The sequence below is a fragment of the Thunnus thynnus genome, chromosome 18 (genome assembly GCF_963924715.1).
Source record: "Thunnus thynnus chromosome 18, fThuThy2.1, whole genome shotgun sequence".
Lineage (NCBI taxonomy): Eukaryota > Metazoa > Chordata > Actinopteri > Scombriformes > Scombridae > Thunnus > Thunnus thynnus.
Genome location: NC_089534.1, coordinates 4,121,634 through 4,133,885, shown reverse-complemented (window position 1 = coordinate 4,133,885; position 12,252 = coordinate 4,121,634). Strand labels below are relative to the sequence as shown.

General features: G+C 36.9%; 1 protein-coding gene across 1 annotated transcript; it reads left to right on the top strand.

The window, feature by feature from the left end:
- The first annotated feature begins 3,101 nt into the window (after positions 1 to 3,101).
- LOC137169874 (carcinoembryonic antigen-related cell adhesion molecule 1-like) lies at positions 3,102 to 10,136 on the top strand. Its single transcript, XM_067573284.1, has 7 exons — positions 3,102 to 3,120; positions 3,893 to 4,255; positions 5,253 to 5,585; positions 5,873 to 5,980; positions 6,681 to 6,706; positions 7,438 to 7,527; positions 8,163 to 10,136. Exons 1-7 carry the CDS (start codon positions 3,102 to 3,104, stop codon positions 8,253 to 8,255), a joined length of 1,032 nt encoding a protein of 343 aa, XP_067429385.1. The 3' UTR covers positions 8,256 to 10,136.
- The last annotated feature ends 2,116 nt before the right edge of the window (positions 10,137 to 12,252 follow it).

The following is a 12,252-nucleotide window of genomic DNA, read 5'->3' as shown; positions in this document are numbered from 1 at the left end:
GGGTATCAGAGGACCTCAGGGAACATAGTCAGACATGTGGTTTTAGTAGTTCTGCTATATAGGCTGGGGCCACTTAATGCTTTGTAAACCATTAAATGAATTTTGAAATAAATTCTAAAAGTAACTTCTTAAAAGTAAACACCTTGTCCTGGTTTCAGAAACCTGGATAAAGTATTATTCTGGTTTTGAGAAACCTGTATATGCTACCTGGTGCACTTCAATAAAAACCAGGATACTGTCGCATGTAAACACCTGATCCAGGTTTCTGAACATTCTTTCTTGGTACAGAAAATAGTGGCTGAGATGCTCATAAATCAAGACAATGAATACTGGATACTGTGAGAATCATGTAAACAGGGATATGAATAACCTGGTTTCTCATGTTCCATGTTAACGCCACATCCAGAATACGTACGATCAAAACCAGGTTACTAGTGTGCATGTTAACACATTCACTGAAAAGTATTTTCTGTCTGTTAAAGGAAATGAGTGGGTACTTACTTACTGAATTAACTTCTTACTTTTTTTTTCTGTTTTTTCTTATAATTTGTACCAAATTGCACCACCCTTTCTGCAAATGCCCAAAAAATTAAAGGTAGATTCAGTGATTCTGGAGAAAGATTGTTCAAAACACTTTTTGTCAAATTCAGTGAGCATCTCCTCACAGTCCGCTAGCTGCCCGTTCTGTGTGTACACTGAAAAAAAATCTATTGTTCATACACAGCACTGGCTCTGTAGATGGGAAACAAACAAAGTGGCTATTTGTTATAAAACAGACCTTTATTCATCTATGAGCTGTTTTTCCATTTATGTTGAGTGTTGTTGTGGGTGTCTGTCAGCACATTTACTGTATACCATGATGTCATTTTTTACAGTGTGCGTGCTCAGCACACTCAAAATCTGTCTAAAATATAAATGTGTATTTAAACACAGCTACTTTCTGACAGTCAGTGTGGTGACGTCAACAAAAGTGTCAGTCACCAGAAATGAACAAAACATGACAATTTTCAAATGTGCACAAAAAGAAATACTTCAAACATTAAGCAAAACACTGGACAGAAATACATCAGATTACAGGTATTTATATAATCCCTCAGAGTACCCTCAGAGGTAAAGGGGACATATCATGCTTTTTCTGGTTTTCTGTTATTTATATACTGTTATGATGTTGGATGTTAAACATGGTCAAAGTCCCAAAACTTGAGGTGAACGTAATATGTAGGAAAGCTCCCTGCAAGTCAAAATTCAGGGCCTCAACCTGAACTGAACGTTTTGTTTCTATCTTGCTGATGAGCTGATGTCAGGTCGTCCTGCATGCTCATAAGCAGCTGTCTGTTCTGTAGCCTTTGTTGCTAAGGTTGTTCTAAACATTCTTCCATGTGTTGTTTGCGATGACCACTCTTATATGTCAGATCTGATTTCAGCTTGAACATGTGAATGTTTCCACAAGAATGTGGAAAAGTACTGAAATCCTACTGCTATAGTGTGTTTCATGGTTTGTTGACGTAACCTCAACAGATTATTCTTTTTTGGTCTCTCATGAAACAAGCACTTCCTCTTTTAATTACACAACTTTTACAGCTTCTCCGTTATTCTGCACTGTGCGTGAGGAACATACATCACAGAAATGAAAATGCATTTGATTACAGTGGAAAAACACACATGCTGATGTCAACCTAGATCATCATAATATGTATTTTGTATTTTTAAAAGATTAACCTTTCAGTTTTCAGCATCTTTACATTTGGAGATACAAGATTTCACTTCAGAAAAAGAGTATACATGGACAGAATGAAGATATTTGTAGAATCTGCTGTCAATTTTTGGATAAACTACATCTGTAGTATATGATGTGTATGTCTGTTCAGTCAAGTCACCTTGGATGCACCGTCAATCATTTAAAACATGGCATTAGTTATATTATTAACTGTTTGTGTTGTTCTGTTCAAGAAGTCTATCAAAGTAACGAGGTAGGGTGCTATTAAAAAGGAATTTATTCATAATTTCCAAAATGACACAACAGCAGTTTTTGAAAAACAAGTTTGTTATAATTGAGTCTCTTGTTCTGCTGTCTGAATGTACAACACACAAACAGAAGTGTTGTAACTCATTACTCTGTAGGACTTACAACAGGTTGGGTGGTGGGTGATGTTGTCATTTTCAGTTAGAAAATCAACCACAAAGAGGAAACAGCTCCATCAAAAAACAGATCTGTAGCAGAGGAGAAACGGCAGAAAACTTCTGCCTGCTGATGGAGAATGGCTCTACTGGAATTAATTCTTATTTTGGTGCTTCAGTTTGAAGGTAAAGCAGTGTTTTATTATTTAAATGTAAATGTTTGATTACTATTAAATAAAAGTTGAGGTGAAAATTGCTACTAGGAACTATTTGTCACTATTTTTCTGCTTTAGCTGCTCCTTTAATAATCTTTAATAACCTTTCTGGAATGTAAAAATGTAACAAAGTATACAAATATTTGTGTGAGAGAATAAAAAGTACAGCAATTACGAGTCAGTTTAGGCTTAGATGTATTTTTAAAAATGTATATAAACTAGATCAAATAGTCTGTTTGCTCTCTGTTCTCTCTGTGGTTCCTTTAAAGGACAAGTTCACAATAGTTCTTCTAGTTTTCCTCGCTGTAATCATTCCTCCTGTTCATACTGGCTATTAAAAGATCCCCTTCAAATGTGCTTTCAATGTACGTGTCATAGCCCCTCTGCTTTGTGCTCCTTGTTGCTGCTGTGTCCTGCAGGGGCAGGTTCCTGAGTGCACACTGATTAGCAGGACTGGACACACCTGGGCCCTGTGTGTCCCATGTATAGAACCAGAGAAGCTGCCAGTTCAGACTCTTCTCTCTCCTCCACACTTTTCTACATTGCTTTTTGGTTCTTCTTCCTTTGTTTCACCATACAACACCTACACAGCATACACTCACTCATGCACTCCCTACATGACTGATTTTACACACTAACCCTACCCATTTGTTATTTTATGCTTGTTTTGAGTACTTTGTTTTAAATAAATTTACTTTTGTGCTATTGGATACCTGAGTGATTTCACTTTTTTTAGCTGTAGTCGAGAGCTGGGCTGTGACATTAGCGATGGGGGCCAAAATCCACAGTGTGTCCACACAGTCATTTAGTGCAAAAATGCATTTAAAAGTTGATGTGAAGCTTATATGAGGCTTCAGCAGTCTGACCTAGTCATATCAAGAGAATATCTGCCACATTTACAGTCTTTTTAGCATCAAATTCCCTCTTTGTGTTTCCTCGGACAGTGTTTCCCTGTTGAGCTGCAGGTGGAAGTATAGTAACAAAAAGAGGGACTTTGCCACTAAAAAGACTGTAATGTTGAAAGATATCTACTTGATTTGACTCATTTGGACACTGAAGCTTCATATTAGCTTCAGATAAACTTTTAAATAGATTTTTGCACAGAAGGAGGACTGTGGATTTTGTCCCCCCTCACTTACATTGTAAGTGCATTATGAAGGGATCTCCTAATGGTCAGTATGAACAGGAGCAATGATTATGGCATTTAAGACAAACTTGAAAAAATGCCAACCTGTCCTTCAAACTCTGTCCATGTGATAAAATATGCAGATATTAACATTATAATATAATATACAGTTAGTACATACAATGCACAGCACAATAAAAGCACACAAAACAAACCAAAACATCAGATCAGCAGATTTGATCTCGATCAACTTTTGTTTATTTTGATTAACTCTGTGGTTTTAACATTGGAGAATACTTTAAAAAATCCCAAAGAAACCACAGCTCACTGAATAATTGAGACATAATTGAAAACGATTCTCTCCTATAAACACCACCACTAGATGGCGTAGGTTGACACATTCTCTCCCTGTGGTTGCAAATGTAAAATGCAGATGATTTTAAATGTAATGTGTCATTTCCTACAAAACGTGATTTCTTTCAACCAGGTGGCATCAGTGGAGCAGACATCTTTCTCTACTACAGACCTGGAGATGAGGCCATTCTGCCCTGTGACGATGTTTCATCCTCTGACAGAGTTTGTTCCACAGTTTACTGGCTTTACAGCAGAGATAAGTTTAACACATTTGATCTGGTCCAGAATGGAAATGTGAATAACTCAGCCCGAGCTGCCAGGCTGAGTCTGGACACTAACTGCTCTCTGGTCATCAACAACATCACTGCTGAAGATGCTGGTTTATACACCTGTCAACAGAGCGATAAAGAGGACATTAAGGTGCACCTACGTGTTATGACAAGTGAGTCTCATTTATCACTGAGATTAAAGAGTTAAATTATGTTTAATTCAGATGGCATGTGGTGCCAGATGTTGTCAGCTGACAGGAGCACAGAGGTCAATCTCCAATCAGCTACTACACCTTCACCCTGTCCACCCCAACTCTGTTTCCAAGCTCAGGTGGAGGGTTCAGTATGACGGAGCTCTCCTAAACTAAGGGGGAGTAGAAGTAGAGTATAAAACCCTCCTTTTGAATGGTGACACAATGGCGGTTTGGTCAGAGGTGAAGCTGAAGGAAATAAATTATTATAAGTATACAAAAGATCATTACAGGTGATACAGACATGAAAATATCTATTTCAGCTATTAATATTTTGTCATAAATATGTATTTGCTTCACTTTTAGTCACACAAGGTTCAAGGGATGACAGTGTCTGTCAGTCAGGTGGTCTGGCCACTTTGGTCCAGACTGAAATATCTCAGCAACTATTGGATGGATCACCATGACATTTTATACAGTCATTCATGTTCCACACAAGAAAAATTAAAATAATGTTGGTGATCCTTCATCTATTGTCATCACAAAGTCACAATTTTGATTTGTCCAATCAGACATTTCCTTCACCTCAGTTATACTTTTTGTCAAAGTCTTGCACATATAACCAAAGGGTGCACGGATGGCAGTGGGGTTAAGTCCCCATCCACCACTGCAGGGACCCAGAGTTCATTTGTTGTTATTTTTTTGGCTAGTAAACACTAAAGGTTATTCATAACGTACTTATATTCAGCTTGAGTCAGCCTGTCTTATTCATGGAAACACCATGGATAGGTCCTGATTCAGTTCAGCTCAGTTTTCCTGAATTTCATTTCAGTTCTTTCCAGTGAAACTGAATTTTCCCTGATATTACAAGTTATATGTTAAGCCAGCTACACTGACACTAGTTTGGTATAAACATGAAAAAAGCCAGGAAAAGCAGCATTTTGACTCTAAATTAACAGTTTTTACTTTTTTCTTTCAGTCTTGCCATCTCCACCAGATGCTGATCCAAAGAGAGACGGTAATGTCACATTAGAGTGTTCTCTGCTGAGATACAATCAATTTGGTTGTCGACCGAACAGCTTCCGCTGGCTGAATGAGACAGGCACTGTGCTGCTTGGTGAAGGTGTCGGATACGAGATCATCGGACAGACAGACTGTGTTTCTGTTCTGACTGTGAAGCGTCAGAGTGGCCACAACAGGAGATACACCTGCCAGTGGATCAATAAGAACAAAAAAGTCCGGATAGAGGCTGACTACACACCTGTCTTCACAGAAGGGACAATTGATGATCAGTCAGAAAAGTCCAATACAGGTAAAATAATGTTCAGCCTACCAGATACACTGCTGGGTTTGAAATGCCAAAAAGAAAACTTTGCCTCTAAGATTGTGAAAAGGTCACATGTACAAGGTGGGAAATGATATGACCGGTCAGAAAAATCAATAATTGTACAAAAACTGTATTTCATTGATCACATGTAAATCATAAATCTCATATACTGAGTAAATAGATTTTATAGTTTAAGATGAGGTGTCACATGTTTGATTGTGTGTTTTGTAATGAATTTGATATCATTGGTTAATTGTATCCTCTGAACACAGGTCCCTCTCTTTACATCATCACTGGTGCAGTGGTCGGGGTGGTGGTGGTGGTGGTCGTCATCATTGCTGTCTTCATCAAATTCAAAAAGAGACACACAGTGACAGAAGGTCAGTTAAAAAGAACATGTACAGTATTTGTTTAAATATAACATGATATACTTAATAGACAATATGAGTTAAATGTTAAATGAGATATGATTCAATATCAGACAAGACGAGATGAGTAACAATTCAGTCTGAGCTACGGCTGGACTATGTGACATAAAATCTATATTAAAATAACTTTGCATATTCACATATGTAACAATAACTATTTACAATTGTGCTCATAAGTTTACATACTCTGGCAGAATCTGTAAGATGTGTATCATTCATAGTGTCTACAGTTGTGACGATAAAACTCAATTTTGGTCTCATCACTCTAAATAACTTTGTTCCAGAAGTTTTGAGGCTTGTATATATATATATATATATATAATATCAGAGCATGATATTTCATTTGTGGCTTCCTGCCTAGACTGTAGGCTGATTGGCACTGGTTAGACATCACCGGTTATTGTACTTATTCTTTGTTTAAGTATATGCGATTCTGGTCATTTATAGTATTTATTGAACATTGCAATTGGGTCGGTAAGACTCCCACAGTGTTGCATGAAGCATAAGTATTAATACTATTAATGTACCTTGCACACAGATATAAACATTTTTTGTCTTTCCATTGCCACAATGTTAATAATAAAATGTCTACTGTACAGAATGATGATATTTGAAGACTAATCTTGAAATTTGACCTTCCCTTTTGTTACAGATTTTCCAAAAACAGTCAATCCCCCTGTGAGTAAACTGTATTTTCAAATATATTTAATATTTTCTAATAAGATAGATAAACACATATACAGCCTCTGGCCTGTTTCATGATGCAAGAAAATTAAATTACAGTATCTGAATCATGCAGTAAACCTCTATCCAGATAACTCTGAAACCACCAAAGACCAAATCCAATTCATTTAAATGAATGTGGATTCTCTCACTGCAACAGAGTAAATTCACATGATTGTAGTTTGGTTTCTTGGTGGTTAACACCTGATGTAGGGCCGCCATATTATGTATCCCAGTCCTGGGTGGCTACAGGAGTGAAGCCATTTAATGCTCATCAAGCTCCACAATGGATGAATGTATAATAAACCCCACCGAGGATTAAATTAATTTAATATATTTATGTTAAATAACAAAGTCATGATTTACACTGAGAGGTGGAGATGAATTCCTCAGGCAAGTCTATGTAGAATCTAAGATGGTGTGTAATTTTATTTTTCTTTCATCAGTTTCATGTAAAAACATTAGATCACCAATGATTTATATCTGTGCTCAGTGCTGCCACTGGTGGCCAGAAGGTGTACTGCAACAATACAGTTATTTAAAGTACATTTGTCTCTAATGTAAAGCAAAGTTAAGTTACACATTAAAAAAGAAATGTATTTTCACATCAGGTTGGGAAACAATACTGCACTTGATAAATACAGGCAGGTAATGTGAACTTTCTGTTGATACTTTATAAACCACAGGATCCTCAGGAACCTCAGGATGAGCCAGACGACAGTCTGACCTATGTCACTGTTAACCATGCCAATCAAAAGACAGCTTCCAAGGAAAAGGTGAGTGACTAACCACACCTTTATGTATTGTACATTAATAATGGTCCCATCTAAAATGTATACCATATTACCAAAAATAAAAAACACCTTGTCCCTGAGTTCCAATGAAGGAAAAACCTTAAAGGGGACATAATCAGTCAAAACAGATTGGGCTCATCAGGAGGGGGGGGGGGGCTTAAAGAGACATGAGTTAAAACAACCTGTTACAGATACAGGCTGAACTAAGGGGCTGCATAAAGGACCTGTTTCTAAGTCTAAATCATGGAAAGATATTCCAGTAGAGCCCCAAAATATACATGTAAACCTGGAAATGTGTCTATTACTTCTCCATTAATGATAATGCAGAATACAACAATATTTTAGTGTGCTTTCAACTTTGTGGTGACAGTTAGGGAAGGGACATTTCCTGTTTCAACATGAGCCTTGACCTCAACCCCATTCAACACCTTTAGTTAGACTGCATATTAATGCCCATGGTTTTGTAATGAGATGTCCAGCAATCATATACAGGTGTAATAATACAGTATATGTTATGTATAATATACAATCAGGATTGTTTTGCAAACATACAGTAGACAGTTTTGCAGTTAACAGTCTTCTGCTTAATAAATAAACCTCTGCTTTGTGTTATACAGGTGAAGGAGGAGGAGGTGACTTATTCTACAGTCAAGACTGCGGTGACGATGGAAGCAGATCCCAGCAAGATCTACAGCTATGTCAACGAATAAAAATAAATGAGAGGAAAGAGGAAGAGGAAATGAGACTAATCATAATGTAGGTGCATTCATAAAACCTGCTGAGTGTTTTCTGTCTGTAAGGGAGCGGACAGCTGGATCATCAAACGCTGAGTAGTTGTTTGTAGTTTGTGGACTTGCTTGGACTTGCTTTGCTCGGCATTAAGATGGTCGTTCTATTAAAGTGATGGTAGAAAAACTTGGTGATCCATAACTTAGTCAGTGTATGATTTTAAATAGACAATTGGCAGCATCACTCTCTTATAACAAGTGAAATTAAAAGTTCTTCTAGCAATAGATTGCATCTAAATATTGCACATTGTGTTATTTCCACCAGCTCAGTTTTACAAGTTGCGAATAAAAATAAGCACCCTTAATAATCGAATGAGTTCTTGCTCTTAGAACATTTTATTTTGCACTTCTTTCGTGAACATATCACAGTATCCAAATGTGCCCCTTGGGATTTAACGTTATATGGGGTGGACTGCGAGCCTCTTTTAATGTTTTTATGTTATTTTGGCAGTTGCAGCACTTCATTTTGTCATAATTTTGTGTCATATTGCATTAGCACTGCTGTGATATCCAGTAAAAAAGATTAAAACGACCAAATTAGTTGATTATTGTTATTTTTTATGCAGTGTTTCAATTTATTTTCTGAATCTTGGATTCAAATAACTGATTTAAAAACAATCAGTTATTATTATTACAATCGACTGCATTAGAGCTATACAACACTGCACACTGAATTTTGATCAATATTCTGTTAACAATACTTCAAAAGTTATAAGCTTCTTACTCTCTGGTGACAGAGGAAGCAATTCCAAAGGAATTCCTCTTGTCTCTCACAAGTGGACTCAAAGTGGGAGATGCTTTCCTTCGCAAAATGCCTGTGAGTTGCACTAGATTTGTGAATTTATTTTTCTAAGGACTCTGTATCTGTCAACTTTATCAAGAGGGCTTGAGAGAGGGAAATCAATGCTGTGTTGCCTGATAAAATATGGAGGACAGTACTTTCCTGTATTCATAGCTGTTCAATAAACAGCAGACACAGGTTAATTCAGTTCGAAGTGATTCACCGTTACCATCACTTTAAGGTCATGTTACACAGATTTTACCTCTTTGTGTCTCCAATCTGTGATAAATGTAAATTGAATGATGATATATTATTGCATTTATGTTGAGACTGTCCACTAATTCATCCATTCTGCTCAAGAATTTTTTTTTTTCTTTTTTCTGGGGTCTACCATAGGACCCTCTCTCCTGACAGGGACTTGCATGAACTTGTTTTGATTATGAGAACAATCTTGGGGTATCTTTTTTCAATATCTGGACTCAATTTGACCATATTTGTATGTATATATAGATTGTTGTTTTTGTTTGTTTGTTTGTTTTTATTTAATATTCCTATTATCATTGTCATAGTCACTTATGGATGATATGTGCTGTTATGTGATTTTCTGTCATTGACATGTTGTTAAGATGAACTTTTCTTACTTATATCTTACCGGTACTTGTATCGCTCTCCTCCATTGTGTATGTGTTTGTAGGTGTGTGTCTGTGTGTATATGTGTATAAATGTGTATCTGGCGCCCAATCAGAAGGCTTCCTTTTTTGCTGGATCATCCAGTGAATAGCAGTCAATGAATACTGTTTCAATCATCTGACTATGCAACCAGTAAAAATAAAACATTTCTTGTTTCTTGCTTCTTGTTTACCATGATGATGATGTTGATAGGTCAGATTTGTTGAGCAGCAGTGCATTTCGCTAATGCCGGATTGCAAGCAGCCTCTCCTCTTTCACTCAGTGTACAGCATTGCACAGAGGAGTAGGAGCCAACTGTCCACTATCCAGCTGCTTTTAATGTAGGTCAAGATAAAAACCATGGAGAAACAAAGCAGTCACAGAAAGACGTTAATGTTACTGTTTATTGGGTAGCCTATAGTTTTTGTTGTGTGTACAATTGGATTTTATGCTGACATTGCTGTGTCTGCCATCTCTGCGTGTGTGAATGCATGTGTGTGGTTTATGTGGCCACTGAGCATGTTGGTACTGGTTTACCTCTATCCATACACTACGCTGTTGTGTCTGTCAGACTCTGGCTCCAAATGATGTCACACAAGTAGGATGGCACCTCCCACAAAGGAGGTATTTTGGCTTCACTTTAGCATAGCGGCAGGAAGTGGAGACGCGTCATCCATATTTATATACAGTCAGTAGTGTAAATATGTGGCCACCGTGCCCGGCTATGTGATGCTGTTAATGTTCGTCTTGGTGCCTGTGACATTATGTCTGATGATGTATAAGGCTTCTAATGATTAAACTGTGGTCCATACAGGCAAGTATAGTTGTAATGGCCTATTTTGGTTAACATATGCGTTTCAGAACCTATTAAGTATGATTGGTCTTGGATTGGATAGGCCCACCTGATTCTCTCCATGCCCACTCACACTGTGATTTTTGCCTACACTAATGATCAGAGATAGTGCTAACGGGTTCCATGTCTCAATAACAGAAAATACTTTTCACTTTCACTTTTTACTTTTAATACTTTTCAGTGTGTAGTTTTGTATTAGATTTGTGTGATATATTATCATATTAGATTATTTCTTAAAAACTCTATAATTATTGCATTTCCCAATACTACCAAAGTACATAAATGTTTCATACAGTAGTTGCAACCAAAGGACATAAGGAAAACATAAAAAATAAGAAACATTTAAAATACTTAAAATACATTTAAAATAACAGAACATTAAGATACATTAAAAATAAGAGAATAAAACATGAAAATACATTAAAAAATTGGACATTAAGTGCACAAAGTGCAATAAACATACATACATACATAGGTAGATGCTGGAACATACATAAGTAGAAGAGGAAGTTAATTGAAGGCCAGTTTGTATAGGTGAGGTTTTACCTGGTTTTTAAAAGTGCTCACTGAGGTCACCTCATTAATTTCTGCTGGCAAGGTGATTCATATTTTGGGTGCATAAGACTTCTGTGTCCCTGATGTTTTTATAGGTGTGGTGCTGTGACAGCAGCAGCAGGGTATCAGAGGACCTCAGGGAACAGGCTGGGACATGTGGTTTTAGTAACTCTGCTCTATGTGCTGGGGATAAGCCATTTCATGCTTTATAAATCATTAAAAGGATTGTCTTTCAAACTTACAGTTTTCTTAGCACAAATGTTTTCTTTGTGTTTTCCCAGACAGTGTGTCCTACAGCTGAGCTGGTGGAGGGAAAGTAACACAAAAGGGAAAGTTTTGTACTGAAGCAACTGGAAGTTTGGTAGATACCCACTTTGTCCATTTGTCAAACTCAGACTGTTGAGGTCTCACATTATTAATCTCTTAAATGCGAGTATAAACAGGATTACAGTGATCAAAGTCTTACTTTAAACATAATTATACCTATGAAATAAAAACTTGCCAAAATCTGTAATAAAACAGATCTATATAACCATCTATGAGCTGTTTTTCCATTTATGTTGAGTCTTGTTGTGGGTGTCTGTCAACACATTTCCTGTATATCATGGTGTCATTTTTCCAGTGTGTGTGCTCAGCAAACTTAAACTCTGTCTAAAATTTAACTTCAAATTAAAACACAGCTACGTTCTGACAGTCAGTGTGATGATATCAACAGAACTGTCAGTCACCAGAAATTCACAAAACATGACAATTTTCAACTGTGCACAAAAAGAAACACTTCAAATGTAAAGCAAACTGGACAGAAATAAATTAAATAAAGTACTCTCAGAATTAAAGGGGACATATCATGCTTTTTCTGCTTCTCTGTTATTTATATACTGTTACGTCATGTCGGATATTAAATGGTTAAAGTCCCAAAACTTGAGGTGAATGTAATATATAGAAATGCTCCCTGCAAGTTAAAATCTGGGGCTTCAACCTGCTCTGAAAGCTTCGTTTATGATGGTTTTTTCTATCCTGCTGACGAGCTGATGTCAGTTCATCCTGCATGCCCATAAGCA